The sequence below is a fragment of the Giraffa tippelskirchi genome, chromosome 8 (assembly GCF_054371585.1).
Source record: "Giraffa tippelskirchi isolate mGirTip1 chromosome 8, T2T-mGirTip1v1.2.pri, whole genome shotgun sequence".
Classification (NCBI taxonomy): domain Eukaryota; kingdom Metazoa; phylum Chordata; class Mammalia; order Artiodactyla; family Giraffidae; genus Giraffa; species Giraffa tippelskirchi.
Genome location: NC_137282.1, coordinates 9,480,075 through 9,498,483, shown reverse-complemented (window position 1 = coordinate 9,498,483; position 18,409 = coordinate 9,480,075). Strand labels below are relative to the sequence as shown.

General features: G+C 41.8%; 1 protein-coding gene across 17 annotated transcripts in view; it reads right to left on the bottom strand.

Annotated features, from left to right (window-relative positions):
• Positions 1-18,409, bottom strand: part of ZMAT4 (zinc finger matrin-type 4) — a 362,048-nt gene that overhangs the window by 27,080 nt on the left and 316,559 nt on the right. For 2 of the 17 annotated variants that reach the window (XR_014061914.1, XR_014061915.1), the window contains one exon: positions 1,852-2,071. The exons of 13 other annotated variants lie outside the window; for them this stretch is intronic. Coding sequence is in view for 2 of the 4 variants with exons in the window: in XM_081519253.1 (XP_081375379.1) it covers positions 8,434-8,538; positions 9,619-9,717 (204 nt within the window). In the remaining 2 variants the exon portion in view is untranslated. Of the gene's footprint in view, positions 1-1,851; positions 2,072-8,433; positions 8,539-9,618; positions 9,718-18,409 lie in introns of all 17 variants that reach the window. 2 more of the 17 variants (XM_081519253.1, XM_081519254.1) reach the window with 2 other exon arrangements.

The following is an 18,409-nucleotide window of genomic DNA, read 5'->3' as shown; positions in this document are numbered from 1 at the left end:
GTTTGGGGATACTTTGTTATCCAGAAATAGTCAGTTAATATTGAGGAAACTGGACATTATGTACAGTTAGTTAGAAGTCATGGGTGGTATATGGTATATGGTATATGGTGTTTCAAGGTGGCTGCTGAGTTTCTTGTACAATCACGAGAAAATGGGCCTAAAATGCTAAAAATAACAGCAATGACAACCTCCAAAGGCACAGTTGACTCTCATCCCAGGAGAGGGATGTCTGGACCACAAGTGCCTTGGAGGACCAAAATAAAGGCGCCTTACGCTCATGCATCATTTCATGCCCAAAGTCATCTGATCTTCACAGTAACCCCATTGGGAATGTAGGGAAATTATAATTATAAATACATTTTGTAGATGATATAAAGTGAATGCCTAAGTTTCATAGATAATGAGTGATATGGATGGTGTGAGAATTCAGATCCCTGAATGTCAATCCAACATAATTTCTTCTATATTATGCTCTCTGCATGAATTTATTCCCAAGCCAATGACTGTGTTAGTTAATAGTGGAGAGGAAAGAAATAAACACTTTCTGATTATTCATTCTGTGCCAAGAAATACAGCAGGTGTTTCACATACATGATTTCATTTAATCGTCACACCCATTGCCACAGCTCTTGTTATCTTAGTATTTCTGTCCTTGGAATTCCTTGTAGTTATAACCTGACATGATATAAGGTCAAGGTCGGTCACCCCTGAGTAATTTTTTTGTCACATAAAGGCTTTTGTATTAGGGTAAAATGCGAGAGTAGAGCAGGCTTCAACTACAACTACCAACATCAGGGTCACCTCCAAAGTCTGCTTCTGTTTTTGCTAAATACAAATCTATCATCATCTCTAAAATAAGCAAAAAAGTTAACAACACAAAGTGATTTGGGTTCTGGAAATACATCAATGTAAAAACTAAATATGAACTTCTGCCCTCACCAAGCTCTCTGAAAAGTGTCAAGCAATCCCACACGTATGGAAATCAAGTAAAAATCTTTGTGGGAAATGTCATTCTGTCCCGTGCCACTTCCCCATCCAGTTGGGTCATCGACGGCATTCGCCAATCTTTTTATTTGTTCTTCATCAACTGCCTCGCAAAGACTTTTTAAAAAATTGGGATACAGTTGCCTTAAAACGTTGTTAGTTTCTGCCGTGAAACAAAGTGGATCGGCTGTAGTTATACACGTATCCCCTCCCTCCGGGACCTCCCTCTCACCCCTCGAGGCCATCACAGAGCATGGAGATAAGTCCTCTGTGTTATTTAGCAGGTTCCCACCAGCTATCTATTTTACACACGGTAGTGTATGTACATCAATCCCAATCTCACAATTCTTCCCACCCTCCTCTTCCTCCACGATACCGGCATATCTGTTCCCTATGTCTGCATCTCTATTCCTGCCCTGCCAATAGGTCATCTGTACCATTTTTCTAGATTCCACATACATGTGTTAATTTTTGGTATTTGTTTTTGTCTTTCCAACTTACTTCACTTTGTTTGACAGACTCTAGGTCCCACTACATCTTTACAAATGACCCAATTCCATTCCTTTTTATGGTTGAAAATGTTCCGTTGTCTATATGGAGCAAATACCAGATGTCACAGTCTTCAAGATGAACAACAACAAAAGCAGCAGCTAACCTGCTGGAGCGCTTGTCCAGGTGAAGCACTATGGGTAACTTTATGGTAATAATCTTATCTGTTTCTCATAACCTCATGAGATCAGCACGGGTATCCAGTTCTATGGATGAAGAATCCAAAACCCAGAGAGGTTAAGCTACTCTCTCAATGTCAAACCAGGAGCCAGCTGTGTGCCAGCTAGCAATGTTAATGTCGGAACCCAAGTTCCTCACCACAAAGGGATGTGGTCTCTCTTCCGGTCCCCACCCCTTCATTCTCAGCAGCAGAGCCTTTCCTCTTCACTGATAAGACTGATCTGTGGAACAGCCCGCCTGCCTCCTCCTCTCCAGTAAATCACACGCCAGTGATCGCTTCCGTTCTCCTTCCAGTTTCAGAGTGTGCGTCCTCCTCCTGCCTTTGGCTCTCTGCCTCTGCTTCTCCTAGGCCTCTCCTCTGTGAAAAGTGAATTTATGCAGTGAAGACTCTGTACCCTCAACTTCCCTTCCTCCCCTCTCTTCACCCTTTGACACCCCACAAACCCGTCTTCTCTCCCGACCTCTCCACAAACTGCTTTTGCCGAGGTCATCAAATCAGCCCACTTCTACACTCACCAGAGAACAGGTAGACTTGATTTCATCAGAATTCTCTCCTGCATTTGACTCTGCTATGACTCCTTCCTGCTTCAAAGTCTGTCCAGGGTTCTGAAGGACTCACCACACGATCCTCCCCCCTATATAACTACGTATTTTTGATGTCCTTCATTACCCATACTTAAATGTTTCTGTTTCCAGGGTTTTATCCTTGCTTGCCTCTTTCATCCTCTTTCTATCCAACAGGATTCAGGCTCTTCAGTTTAATAACGGCCTAATTTGAGGATTCCCAAATCCCTAGGTATGGAAACACTCCTCAGTGATGTTTACCCCTCCCAACTCTTATATCCATTTTTAGGTGGAAAATCTTTCTTAATGCTCCACAGATAACTCAAACTTAACATGACTAAAGCTAAATTCACAATTCTCCTCTTTCTTTCAGATCAGCTCTTCCTCCCTTATTCAACTGATATTACCACCATCTCATCCAGTTCTGGAGTCTGGAGTTTGGAGTATAAAGATCACTTTCAATCTTCCTTTTCTTCAACTCCTAGTGTTGATCCTATTAATATTATTGTCTTAGATAATAGTGTGTCCTGTGTATCTTACTCCACCCAATCGTGCAACCACCCTCCTAGTGCAGGAGCTCATCACCTCTTGCCTGGATCACCTTGTTGCTGCTGTTCTTGTTTGCATGCATGCATGCATGCTGCTGCTGCTGCTGCTAAGTCGCTTCAGTTGTGTCCAACTCTGTGCGACCCCATAGAAGGCAGCCCACCAGGTTCCCCGTCCCTGGGATCCTCCAGGCAAGAACACTGGAGTGAGTTGCCATTTCCTTCTCCAATGCATGAAAGTGAAAAGTGAAAGTGAAGTCGCTCAGTCGTGTCTGACTCTTCGCGACCCCATGGACTGCAGCCTACCAGGCTCCACTGTCCATGGGATTCTCCAGGCAAGAATACTGGAGTGAGTTGTCATGCCCTCCTCCAGGGAAACTCCCTGACCCAGGAATCGAACCCGTGTCTCTTATATCTCCTGCACTGGCAGGTGGGTTCTTCACTACTAGCGCTACTTGGGAAACCATAGTTGTTGTTTAGTCGCTAAATCGTGTCTGACTCTTTGCAACCCCATGAACTATAGCCCACCACACTCCTCTGTCCATGGGACTTCCCAGGCAAGAATACTAGAATGAGTTTCCTTCTCTGGGGGATCTTAATTACCAAGGAATGGAACCTGCATCTCTTGCTTGGCAGGCAGATTCTTTGCCACTGAGCCAGCAGGGAGGCCTGGATTACTGTAATAATTGATTAACTGTTTTCTCCATTTCTACAGTTTTCCAATCTGTTGCTTTTCCTTTTTTTTTTTTTTAATTGCAGTATAATTGCTTTACAATACTATGTTAGTTTCTGCTGTACAATGAAGTGAATCAGCTATATGTATATACATATTCCCTCCCTTCTGTCATGTCAGACCCTTTGCGACCCCTTGGTTGCAGCACACCAGGCTTCCCTGTCCTTCACCATCTCCCAGAGCTTGCTCAAACTTATGTCCATTGAGTCGGTGATGCCATCCAACCATCTCATCCTCTGTCATCCCCTTCTCCTCTTGCCTTTAATCTTTCCCAGCATTAGGGTCTTTTCTAATGAGTCAGCCCTTCACATCATGTGGCCAAAGTATTGGAGTTTCAACTTTAGCATCAGTCTTTCCAATGAATATTCAGGACTGATTTCCTTTAGGATGGACTGGTTGGATCTCCTTGCAGTCCAAGGGACTCTTATAAGTCTTCTCCAGCACTCTAGTCCCAAAGCATCATTTCTTTGGTGCTCAGCTTTCTTTATGATCCAACTCTCAGATCCATACATGACCACTGGAAAAACCATAGCCTTGATTAGATGGACCTTTGTTGGCAAAGTAATGCCCCTACTTTTTAATATGCTGTCTAGGTTGGTCATAACTTTTCTTCCAAGGAGCAAGTGTCTTTTAATTTCATGGCTGCAGTCACCATCTGCAGTGATTTTGGAGCCCAAGAAAATAACATTTGTCACTGTTTCCATTGTTTTCCTGTCTATTTGTCATGAAGTGATGGGACTGGATGCCATGATCTTTGTGTTTTAAATGGTGAGTTTTAAGACAGCTTTTTCACTCTCCTCTTTGACTTTCATCAAGAGGCTCTTCAGTTCCTCTTAGCTTTCTGCCATAAGGGTGGTGTCATCTGCATATATGAGGTTATTGATATTTCTCCCAGCAATCTTGATTCCAGCTTGTGCTTCATCCAGCCTGGCATTTAACATGATGTACTTGGCATAGAAGTTAAATAAGCAGGGTGACAATATACAGCCTCAATGTACTCCTTTTCCAATTTTGAGCCAGTCTGTTGTTCCATGTCCAGTTCTAACTGTTGCTTCTTGACCTGCATACAGGCTTCTCAGGAGGCAGGTCAGGTGGTCTGGTAGCTCAATTTTTAGTTTTTTAAGAAATCGCCATCCTGTTCTCCATAGTGGTTGTATCAGTTTACATTCCCACCAGCAGTGTAAAAGGGTTTCCCTTTTCTCCACACTCTCTCTAGCATTTATTGTTTGTAGACTTTTAGATGATGGCATTGCAACCTGTGCGAAGTAATACCTCAAAAACATATCAGTGTGACTCTATGATCTGTAAGACTAACTTTCTATTTCCTGTACCTCTACTCATCCACAACTTAAGTCAACTCAAGTCAAGTACCACCTCTTCTAGGAAGTCTTATAGCTTGGCTTCCCATCTTTTGGGCTCCCTGCATTCCGCTTAACATGACGTTTTTCCATATTACATTAAAATTTTCTGTCTCTTATTGTCTTTAATATTAGAATACAGCACATGCTTCCTGTGTGCTGGCCCCTTCCAGGCACTGGGGATAAAGCAGTAAAGGTGACCCAGAAAATCCCCATTCCTCTGGAATTTTTATTCTATTTGTGAAAGCATAGATACAGGGATGGATGGGTAGATAAACAGGTAGATAGAAATACCAGAAAGGAACATGTGCTAGGCAGAGAATCAAAACAGGATGATATGACAGAGAATATTTTGGATTCGTTTAAGCTGAGAGCTGGCTGACAAGAGGAGCTAGTCACATGATGATTGGTTAAAAAATAAAAAAAAACACGATAAGGAGAAATTCCAGGATGTGTCAGGAATACTAGTTCAGGCAGATAAAGTTTTCGCTGTTAGAAAATCAGAATAAAGCCCACACAGGAGGCCTGGAGCGCAGTGGGCAGGGGGAAACTGGTCTGAGCTGATGGAGAGGTGGGTAGAGGTCAGATGACATCGGGCTCCATGAGCCAGGATATAGCATCTCAATTCTCCTCTGTGTACAATGGAAAGTCTTCAGTGGATTTTCAGTAAAAGAGAATAAGATCTGGGTTACATTTTTAAAAGCTCACTTTGACTGTGTATGAGGAATGATAAATAGAGAGACAAATGTGCCCCCAGAGAGTAAAATAGAGAGCAGTTACAGTAAGTTCAGAAAAGACAGAGGCCAGAAGCTGGGACTAGGGTGCTAATAGTGATGGAGAGATGCAGACAGATTTGAGATGTGGAGAGGCAGAGTCATAAGACTTGTTGGAGGATTGGATGTGGAACTGGAGGGAAAGAAAAGGACCAGGGTTAATTTCTAGACTTTTGCCTTGAGAAGCTGGATAAACTGTAGTGTTGTTTAGAGATATGTGGAGATTATGGGAGAAGGAGGTAAGATGTTGTGGAAGGAAATTAAGCATTCTTTTTATTTTTCGTTCTTACTTTTTTTAAATTATTTCGTAGAGTTACCGAAGGATTTATAAAGTTTTATTTTTTAAAATGGAAGTAAATTGATTTATAATACCATATTAGTTTCAGGTATACACCATAGTAATTCAATAATTTTATAAATTATAGTCCACTTAAAGTTACTATAAAATATTGGCTGTATTCCCTGTGCTATACAATATATCTTTGCAACTTATTTACTTTATACACAATAGTTTATATCTCCTAATCTCCTAACCCTAACCCTCGTCCTGCCACGCTGCTAACCACTAGTTTCTACTTAATATCTGTGATTCATTTCTGTATCGTTATATTCATTTGCTTATTTTATTTCTTAGATTCAGCATATAAGTGATAACATACATTTTTCCAAAGAAGACAAACCTATGGCCAATAGGCACATGAGAAAATGCTCAAAAATAGGAAAATGTAAATCAAAATCCCAGTGAAATATCATCTCACGCCTGTCAGAATGACCATGATCAAAAAGACAGCAAACAGCAAGTGCTGGCAAGGATGTGGGGATCAAGGCACACTGTTGGTGGGAACGTAAACGGGGTAGCCACTATGAAAAATAGCATGCAGATTCTCCAAAAAGCTGGAAATAGAACCACTACCCGACCCAGCAATTCCATTTCTGGGTCTATAACTGAAGAAAGTGAAAACAATAATTCAGAAAGACACAAGCACTCTAATGTTCACCGGAGCTCTATTTACAGTAGCCATGAGACAAAGGAAACCTACGCGTCCATCAAGAGGTGAGTGGGTAAAGGGGATATACACATTATGGATTATCACTCAGCTATGAAGAGAATAAAAATTTGCCATTTGCAATAACACAGACAGGTCATGAAGGCATTATGATTAGTGAAATAAGTCAGACAAAGAAAGAGAAATACTGCATATTACCAAGATTTCTCTTTTTAACTATGCTAAGTTTGAGGTCTGAATAGAGAGTCTGGAGTTTCAGGGGAAAAGTGTATATATACATACATAAACCATCAAATGTATATATGATAGTGCATGGGTATATATGTGTGTGTGTGTATATATATATTCATATAGATAAATAGTATGTAGGTAGTTGAATTAGATCCCTTTTGGAAAATGTTATAATAGAAAAGAACAGAGCACCCAGGAATGGTACCTATAAGACTCTTTGTGCCCAAACTTTTTTGATAAGCTTCCTTGGTAGGAATTTTGGAGATGCTGGCGCTGAGCAGGGACTTGGATGTCTGTTGTAGTTTCTCCCTTTTTGTTTCCTGAAGGAGGTCTGTGCCCTATCTCTTGTCCTCCAGCAGTTTCAGGAGATGGCCCTGCCACTGTGATCACAGACGCCACCTAGTAAATTTCCAGCTCCGCCCATTCACAAACTAGCTAGGCTATTTTCTTTGGAAAGATCTTCCATAACCCTGTCAAATTTTAAATATATACATTGAAAGAAAAATAGACAATTTCACCAAGGGAAATTGGACATTCTATCATAACTCGTTGCCCTGAACAAATTATATAAATAATAATACTTGCAACCACAGATGGTCTATTTCCCGGGAAAGCTCTGTAATAAATCCCTAAGCCATAGGGATGTACCACCAGAAAATGTTTTTTTTTTCCTTTTTTACTCACCAATGAGAAAACAAATCATTGTTCTCTCTCTAGCTCAAATAAATTTCAGCAATTCAAATTAATTTCAGATGAAACCATGTATTCTCCAGGTGGTGTTCCAATTCTTTAGTATTCTTGGTTCAATTTGTTTCTAGGTGGATATTAATTATTTTACACATGTGATTCTAGAGTATTTTTATTAAAGTCATATGGTTCTATTAAAAGTGATCTTTCATTTATCATTTTTCTATGCACCTAAAGCAAAGAGATTCGGAATGCCTTCATTAATAAAACAAGGTCATTTTCTTGAGAAAATTGGAGACCTCTAAAGTTCCTCTTTAATTTTTTTCAGAGCAGGACTAAATGACTCAGCACTGAATGCTCTGAACTTTCATCTGGCATTTAACTCTCTTTCCTTCTATTGTTACCCAGCTGCTTTATTAGCGTGCTGTGGTGGTTTTGTAGTGTGCTAACACGGCTAGACTGAATGTTTCCTACAATCTCCTCCACTGTCTCATTCCAGTTTTGTCTTTTCATGCTTGAAGGTCAAGGCTTTTGCGGCTCACATAGACCAGCATCTGATTCTCCTGCAGAATGCACCCTTCACTGAGGTGGGTGGTGATGATCAGTGAGCACTAACAAGGGATTCTGTCCATCCTCATGGGTTCCAGCTGGTGATCACGAATTCGAGCTCATCCTGGCACTTCTCCACTTTCAATCCCTTTCTCCTTCCAACAGCCTGGGCTGCATCCTCCAAGCCCCAGCCTCCAATGCAAAAGAAACAGCCTTAGAGAGTATTTAACCAGCTGCCACAGCTGCTGGAGGTCAAATCTCTGTTGCAAATACCTGGTGTCGGATGGGGGGAGTTGTTCAACATGCTGCTTTTTCCTCTCTGCTCCTTTCCCAACACCAAATGACACATCTACCTTCCGGGCTTTAACTTGATCCTCTCTGTGAAAGTGAAAGTATTAGTCGCTTCGGTAGTGTCCGACTCTTTGCAACCCCATGGACTGTAGCTCACCGGGCTCCTTCTGCCCATGGGATTTCCCAGGCAAGAATACTGGAGTGTATTGCTTCTCCAGGGGATCTTCCTGACCCAGGGATTGAACCCAGGTCTCCTGCATTGTAGACGGATTCTTTACCATCTGAGCCACCAGAGAACCCCTGTCTAGTTGACTCCAACATCCCCATTTTAAGCTTTGGCTTGTATCTCCATTCCACATCTATTTCCAGCTACCTACAGGACATCCCCATCCCTTCAAAAGCAATGCATTTAAAGCTTAACTGACTAAAATCCCTGCCAGCCTCCATCAGCACCCCTTCCATCTTCTAGACTGGACAAAGGCAGACACCTTTGACTCTTGCCTCTGTTATCTTCTCAGCAATGGTTTTCAAATGGTTCCTCAGAGTTCTAGAAAACAGCAGGGGCCTGGAAAGAAGTCCAGTGGGTAACACTTTTGACCCTACATGTCCAGTTCCAATAGACAGAGTTCTGTTTTCATGCAACTCCACATGCAGCTATTTTAAGAGAGTTCTGCTGTTTACTGTGGCACCTTCACGGAAACTTCCATCTTTGGCACATCCCAGAGCCACACGTCACCCTCTGCCCTCCTCACTGCTATTATCTGTGGGGCTGCAGGCCTGTCTTGCTCATCCAGTGAGAACACTGGTGAGGAACCACCTCACTCCACCCTCACACTCATCACTGGGGGCATCCATTTCCAAATGTCAGCCAGGCACCCGTGGGAAAAACCAACCACCGCCTCCCAACGGACAAGCCGGGCTCCCATGGGAAAAACCAGCCACCACCTCCCAGTGGACAAGCTGGGCGCCCATGGGAAAAACCAACCACCGCCTCGGAATGGACAAGCTGGGCGCCCATGGGAAAAACCAACCACCGCCTCCGAATGGACAAGCTGGGCGCCCGTGGGAAAAACCAACCACCGCCTCCCAGTGGACGAGCCGGGTGCCCATGGGAAAAACCAACTACCACCTCCTAATGGGCAAACTAGATTTTTCGTCTCTTCCTACCTGACTCTTTCTGATACGAAGTGACTCTGTTCTGTACCCTCTTTGAAATGCTTTTCTTCCTTCGCTTCTAAAGCATTAGTCTGTCCTGTTCTCCTGCTACTTGAAAGAAATAAAAAGGCATCATTATGGGAAAAGGGGGTGATGTCACTTCCTTTTGTCACCCTGTGTGTGGGCATGTCCATCGGTGTGTATGTCCCTGTTTTTCTCCATATACTCTCTTCGAATGATCTCATCTCTTCCTGGTTCATCCACTTCAACAATCTTCTATGAGCTGATGACCCTTGAGTCATATCTCAATCACCATCTATGATTTGCACTCCAGTCTCAAAAAACCAAATGTCCACTGGAATCTCTACCTGAACACTCTTAGATCCTCACACTCATCCCATTCGCAAATCAATCCGTCCTTGTTCACCAGCCCAGGTTCATCTCATCCAAGTGTATTTCTCTCATTTATTCATGCCTGCACTAGTCTCTCCTTTCTCTTGATTCCTTGCATGATAGTATATAAGATCATTCTCAGATATTAGCATTTAAATATTCTTTTACTATGTACATCTATTAATTTAGTTTCCTCATGTAAACTCTAGGCTTCTTGAAGGCAGGGATCACACCATTGGCTGGTCTTCCAGCCTCACAGTACCTGACATTTAGCTACACATAGAGCCAACACACAAAACGGTATAGAATTATTCTCCAGTATTTGGCTCAACTAATGAAATAAGATGCCAGAAAATCATAACTACATCCGCTCTCTAAATCCCAAAGTAACAGATGCAATTCATAGTATTTGAGTACTACTAACAGGAGAAATCATTCTAAAGTGGAAAATATGTAAGAAAAAAATGTTCTAAAATAGATTTTAAAGTTTGACTTAGAGTTATGCCTTAAACATTTTCACCTGCATGACTTTGCATGACTTGATAATCCATCTTTCTCCAACTCCAGCCCTCTGACTGGACAAGGGCATATGAAGACAGATGAGAAAGGTATGATTTATTTGGCTATAGGGCTCTGTCCCTAGAGGTAGTCAATCCTTGATTCTGAAAGCCAGTCAGAAGCTGGGGGACTAAGGGGTGGCTGGGAAGCAAAAGGGGAGCTTCCAGCTTTGCTTCCTGTGGCCAGTCTCCTGGTCCAGGGACAACCACTGACCTTCCACCCTGCGGCCACAGGAGGAGCGGCCTCTCCACTCTCTTACGCCAGGTTCCCCCAGGCTCTCAGAGGCCTCACAAATCTGCTATCTACCACCTTTCTCTGACTGAGAGCGATAAAACAACAATGAAGCTACTTACTCCCTGCTAGTCCGCCAAAATGATTACAAAAAAAAAAAAAATGGTGTGTCCATGAGCTCAGTACATCCATAGTTGCTTTAGAATATTTGAAATCTTGGCTCGACGGGCACTAAGCAAAAGGAACCAAAGAAATCACCATGGACAAAGCCACGATGAGAAGGAGGTCTAGAAATCATGTGCAGGAGAAATAGGTAGCTCCTTGAGTCACATTTCTCACTTGCCTTTCTAAGTCCAGACTATATGGAAGCAGATGCTATTTCTCCACCCCTGGGCCCAAAAAGGCCAAGCCTGACCTGCCAGCTCCAGTCCCCCTCTGCCCTCTCTGCCCCACTTAATGACATCCTTTAAATGTCCATGTCAATCTCTCCCATCCAAACTTCTCACAGACGAGATTCTCATATTTGTCGTTTACACATCCCGCTGTACAACTAGCCCTGGGGCTTCTATGGGAAAGTAGACAAAAGTAATTTTTTTCTTCTTCATCAATTAGCTATTAGGCATGTGTGGAGGGAAGGGTATCTTGCTGGAAGAAGAAAGCCACTGCCTGAAATCAGACCCCGAGGCAGGCCCAGTGGTCCAGCCTGTCACACCCGCCCTGGGGAATGGCAAAATTACTCACAGTTAACAGAGAACACTTTGGAATGATATTCACGATAGTTGGTGACTTTAGTTATTCATATGCTGCGTTGGCCTCAACCCTAATTAGACGGTTGAGGAAAGAAAGACTATTAATTGCTTAGCATCCATTGTGGACACAGGATGAGGTATTTTAATCAAAAGATTCAGGAATAATCCTTCTTCAAGGTTAAAAGAAAAATTACCTTCATGGATAGTAAAAAAAAAATCTGCTTTGGAATAATAAAGCAGTTCTTGTTATGAGTATCTGACTCAGGCTGACTCTTTTATTTGTGTGCTATCTTATAGAGGCTAATCATATGCTATCAATGTCTAGAACCATATGCTGGAGCTCGTGTTAGAAGCATGAAGAGAAAACAAATAATTAGAATTGATTTTCAACAGAAGTTGGACAGATAAATGTATCTAATCATCATTCTTTGATCACAACTGTCACTTATGCCTAATGTAATTTGCATTCCTGGTTTCTTCTGAGGAATAGCCATGAAATATCCTATCAGGTGTTACAAGATTTAAATCATCATACATAAGACATGAGGGCTCTTCAAAGAAAACTCAGAAAATAGGACGTTTTGAGTGAAGAAAGCAATGGCTTTTGGGGTAAAGTCTTAGAAGGCAAAGCTTCTGTGACAGTCCAGACAACAAAACGGCAAGCGCTTTCTTGATGCTTCATCCTGTTCATATTTGACACCCCTCCTGCATCCTCAGACCATCTTTTCTCTTCCCTTCCCAGCTCAGGTTCCCAGCTGCTATAGAAATTAAAAGCTGCACCTAAAATGTGCGTTTCTGGTGACCCTTTCTTGGACACACAGCAGGGGATGCTATGCCTGGTCACCCAGTTCCACTGCAGTTGGCAGCTGCTCAGAGAATTTGTCAGCCTCCATCAGTGAGACGGGCCACCAACCCTCTCTCCTGCAATTTCAATGGACCCCAAAATGAGAGGTTACTCTTGGGGATCCCAAAGCTTTAGTGTTTAGGTATTTAAAAAGTGCATGAGTGCTTTAAGGATAAGGAAGTTAACTTGTTAGTTTATCATTCTCTGCTAAGTGACTTGGAACCTAAAATGCAGTGGATCACTCTGTCATGATTGACTCAACTATTGACCCAATCAATGGATGACCTGGAGTTCTTTCACCATGACTTATTGTTTCAATGAAAATGTCCAGCTCATGAGTGGAGCAAATTCCATCAGCAGAATGAACTCTCAAGATTCAATATAGAACTATCCATTGTATGTTCTAGAAGGTTGACTAATTAGTGGCTTGTAACTAGGTTTCTTGAGAGTTAAATTTAAATGAGAGATGCCTCTTCAATGTGCATACATACAAGAAACCAGCTGGTAGATCTTTAACTTGTACTGATGTTTTTCTGAAATACTGCTGTGAGGGAGTCTGACTTCTTTCCTGTCACTTTCAGAAGGTGAACAGCAAACGTCTTCCTTGCTAATTCAGTAAATTTCCTGTCTGTAATGAATTGCTCAGATTGCATTCTGAACTGGTCTCTCTCTTACACAGAAAGCATCCTTTTTACCTGCAGGATTCTTATATAATATGAAATAACACAATCATGACATCTAGTTCCAAAAAATAGAAAACTGTGTAGTTGGTCTAAAAGGGTCCTTTCTATTACAGATACTCAAGAGCAACTTAATAAGTTGCCTGACCATGAAAATCTTAGCTGTTAGGAAATTTATCTTATTTAGCACTGGAAAGATGTTAGAACACAGAATCTATTGTTTGAGTTTTATCCATTATCAAGGAAGCCAAATCAGAGGTCTGAAACTCCTCTATTTGAGGCTATTATAAGATCTTTCTTGTTAGAACAGGAATAAATTCGGCAGTGATGGTTTTGGAATCAAACAGAGTAAAGAGCACATGTTAGCCTGTTAGGTGTCTTTAGAAGAAAGAGCACTTAAATAAGGAAGCAAAAAGACAGATATATCTCTGGGGAGTATATAACAGGACCAGAAGCTGTGGGTAGAACTTTGAAGTAATTGTGTCCTGAACTTGAAATGTCACCAACATTTTGAAAGCTAGCTAGATTTTGATTTGTATTTGACTACTCAGCATGACACGCACTGAGATTTCTCTGTGACCCTAAAACCTATAGAAAAGGAAATACACGTTCCTATTTTCTGTTAAGGACTATTCAAAGTGACACACACACACACACACACACACATATATATATACTATAATGATGCTCAAAAATGTATATTCAGACTGAGGTCCAGATTCTGATTACATCTTGCTATGCTTAACCCACTATAGAATGGCCTAGAAAATTTTAACTCAAAGAAGGAAAAAAACAAACAAAAATCTTCAAAATGTTTATTGTTGAGTTATAACTTAAATAAGAGTAGTTAACACCTGCAGAGGTGACTCTCTAATACAGGAAGATCATTTGTTTTTTGAGAAAACCCTTCCAGATTCTGAAAGATAGGGCCATTTATCAAATGCTGTGAATCAAAGTCAGATTTAATAAGTTAATGCTGAGATTAGCTATGATTTAGCATGAGCTGCAGCAGACAGATGCCTGCATAAAAAAGGATACATATTATTTTTCAATGGTGAAATAAAAAATGCAAATGAAGAAGAAAAATGTGGTCTGTGTTAGCAGAATGGTAAAGAAAATCTCTCCAAGGAGTCTCAAAAGAATATTAGAATAATGATTTTTGGAAATGCATCCAGGAGTATAGTCCCATTTATTTTATTTACTTTCGAGGTTTATAACTCCTGGTCTTTAGAGAATAGAGTGCTAATTACAGATGACTGACAAAATGTAACTGGTAATCAGAGCCAGAGAAAGTCAGAAGCCTGAGTAGGAATCAGAGTGTAAAGACCACACACACACACACACACACACACTGGGAGCATTCAAAAAATGTTATTTCTCCATAAAAAAGAATGAAATAATGTCATCTGCAGCAACATGGAGGACCTAGAGACTGTCACAGTGAGAGAAGTAAATCAGACAGAGAAAGATAAATATCATATGATATCACTTATATGTGGAATCTAAAATATGATACAAATGAATCTATCTGTGAAACAGACTCATAGATATGGAGAACAGACTTATGGTTACCAAGAGGGGAGAGTGGGGGAGGTGAAGGATGGATTAACAGATGTAAACTACCATACATACACACACACACACACACACATATATATATATATAGAGAGAGAAAGAATAGATAAACAACATTGTCCTATTGTGTAGCACAGGGAATGGTATTCAATATCTTGTAATAAATCATCATGGAAAAGAATATATATATATATATATAAAACTTAATCACTTTGCTGTACAGCAGAAATTAACACAACATTGTAAATCAATGATTCTTTAATAAAATAATGAGATTAGCCTTCTGAAGACTGTCCTAGATAATTCTTTATATTCCGCTGTCTGATTTAGGTCAATTTGGGTTCTAAACCCTGAATGGGCCTGAACTTTCGTCCGAGTCCAAAACCCCAGCTTTGAGCAAGCAACTGGACTTTGCTATGAAGAATTCTGGAGCAATCTTACAGAAGGAGTGCACATATCACTCAGTTGTGTCTGACTCTTTGTGACCCCATGGACTACAGCCTGCCCAGCTCCCCTGTCCGTGGGGCTTCTCCAGGCAAGAATACTGGAGTGCGTTGCCATTTCCTTCTCCAGGGGATCTTCCGAATCCATGGATCAAACCCAGCTCTTCTGCATTGCAGGCAGATTCTTTATCAGCTGAGCCACCAGGAAAGCCAAAAAGAGTACTTAGGACAAAAAGTCCTAAGGGATCCATCAATATTCATATCCCTGTTCCCCAAAGCCCATTTCAAATGTAATTTCATTAATACAGAATGACAACTAACACTTATGAGAATAAGGTTCATGCCATTCAAGCCAAGTATTGTCTAAGAAGTTCCATATTTTTTGCTATTGTTGCTCTTAAAACTCAGTCCTCATCACAGTTTTGCTAAGAATTTTTATTTATTTATTTTTATTTTTTCCTTCTATTTTTTCTTTAATTTTATTTTTCTTTATTTTTTTAAAATATGTCACATTTTTCAGGTGTGGAAACTTAAGCTCAAGAGGTCTTTGCATAAGAAACTCAAGGTCACCCAGTCAGAAGCTGCAGAGCCAGGACTGAACCCTGATGGTCTCATTCCTAAGCCCCTTCCCTCCCCTCACCCTTGAGCACTTTTCTTTCAGGCCTCCGACCAGAGGCAACCACTTCTTCTGAATTCCAGCAGCATTTTGTGCCAACATATCCTGTATTGATTTTAGCTGCATTTGCTTGACTATGCATTGCATCCCCTCAACTAGATTACAAGCTTGTTGAGAGGCATAATAATCTATTATCCCTAAGAAAGATTTCAATGTCTCAAACACAGTAGGTGCTCAACTGATTTTGGTCATTGGAGTGAATTAAATGGGGTGAAGGGTAGATTTGTCCAGTCACTCCAACTACTACCTCCTTTATTTACACTAGGAAAATCCCAGCCAGATTGGACCGACTCAGTCCTCTCCTCCAGTTAAAGGGCAGTGATGGAGAGCCAGACTCAAAACCATAACCATGGCACGCTTCCATCCCCATCCTGTCTCCTCCAACCACTCCCCTGCCAGCATTGACCTACATGAAGCAAGGTCCTTTCTTTAGCTTAAGTCAGTTTCCTGGCATTTCCTGTTCTATGATAATTTTAAGAGATTAGGCAAATGTTGGCCAAATTCAATATTTTACCAGAGTTAGGTCAGAGTAGAAGTCAAGGCAGCTCAGGATAGTTAACAAATGGACATATTCTAGTTTCTGATCAACTCTGGTGAGATGAGTGACAACAGGTTACAGTAACTTACAAAGGCCAGGAGTGAGTATGAAACCAGAAGCCTGACTGCTCAGGCGAGGGGCCAAGGTCCCCTCTCCAGCCTTCCTCGTGTCTCTCATCCACCCTGTTGGCCGGAGAAACTGACAGAATGAGTGCTTGGTATTCACAACACGGAATAAAGTGAAAGGAAGCTTTTTCCTCTACTCTCTCCTTGGGCAACGAACTTCGCCTCTTTTGCCCCAAGTCATAGCCTTTGAAAAGCCCCTTCGTCTTTGTTTAAGTACAGGATAAACAGGCCTGTAGGACACCTTTCCTTTGGCAGAACCTGACTCTGAGGGGGTTGGTCAATTTCTGGGCCACTCAGCAAGAGACAAATAAACCCTAAAGAAGAGTGACTTGAGAGCCACTCTTCTGCAGCTGGAAAATCCTAAAAAGTTTAAAAAGCTCAACCTTGAAGCATAAAATTAGATAATGCTGGGTTAACAGAGATCTTGACTGCCCTATATTCAGTGAGAGCTTTGAAACTCAGTGAGGAGACATGATTTGAGAAGCACTGATCTAGGACTTGCTGTCCACCTCCCAGGCCAGGACTATTGGGCTTCATCACGTCCTTCTGGTGGTTCTTTTCTGTCTTGACGCAGATGAACTTTCCAGAACCAAGTCAGGTAACAGCCTTGCACCCTTGGAAGTTGGTACTAAGTGACTTTCTTTCTTCTTCTTTTTTTTTTGATGTGAACTCTTTTTAAAGTCTTTACAGAATTTGTTACAATATTGTTTCTGCTTCATGTTTTGGTTTTTTGGCTGTGAAGCATGTCGGATCCTAGCTCCCTGACCAGGAATCCAGCCCGTGCCTCCTGCACTGGAAGATGAAGTCTCAACTACTGGACCACCAGGGAAGTCCGTAGGAGACCTAAGTGATGTTCTGAAGCAGTAACATAAGAACACAAGAGGTAGGTGAGGGGACTCACGATCAAAGCTGCGACTTGAAACCGTCAGCTCAGACCACTCTGGAGACAGCCATGACTCATGCAAATGTCAAGCAGGTCAAAATCAAAGGCCCTCCAGGCTTTCCTGCTAGCTCAGTTGGTAAATTATCCACCTGCAATGCCAGAGACCCCAGTTTGATTCCTGGGTTGGGAAGATCCACTGGAGAAGGGATAGGCTGCCCACTCCAGTATTCTGGCTTAGAGAATTCCATGGACTGTATAGTCCATGGGGTTGCAAAGAGCTGGGCACGACTGAGCGACTTTCACATCACATCCAGAAGGAGGGGGATGGGAAACGAGTGAGCTAGAGGGTAGGAGGGGTCATCAGTCATTCTGTAAATAATATGGAAGAGTGAAAGAGCTCTCTATTTAGTTCTCTCCAAGCCCACAAAAGGCCTAATCTATTCACGGATTGAAATTGCAATGTATCCTTAGATATGGCACATAGAGCAAAAGCATGCAAGTGAGATTTAAGAAAACCAGAGATATTAGAATTGCCTGTGTACCAGTGTTATGCTGCTGCTAAGTCGCTTCAGTCGTGTCCGACTCTGTGCGACCCCATAGACGGCAGCCCACCAGGCTCCGCCGTCCCTGGGATTCTCCAGGCAAGAACACTGGAGTGGGTTGCCATTTCCTTCTCCAGTGCATGAAAGGGAAAAGTGAAAGTGAAGCCTCTAAGTCATGTCCGACTCTTAGCGACCCCATGGACTGCAGCCTACCAGGCTCCTCCGTCCATGGGATTTTCCAGGCAAGAGTACTGGAGTGGACCAGTGTTATAGAGAGGGACATATATAGCTTCTTCCTGCTTCTCTGGAATTCCTTTATCTATAGGCTACTGTCTCTTCCATTTGAGAAATTGGACTCTAAGGCCTTCCACAGAGAAGGGAGGACTCTCAACAATAGTGGACTTGAATATTCAATTAAAAACAGGGTTAATTGTGGAAAAGACTGGAGGTTCCTTAAAAAAACTAATAATAGAGTTATTATATGGTCCAGCAATCCCACTCCTGGGCATATATCCAGACAGGACACAAATTAATTTGTAAATATACATGCACTCCAATGTTCACAG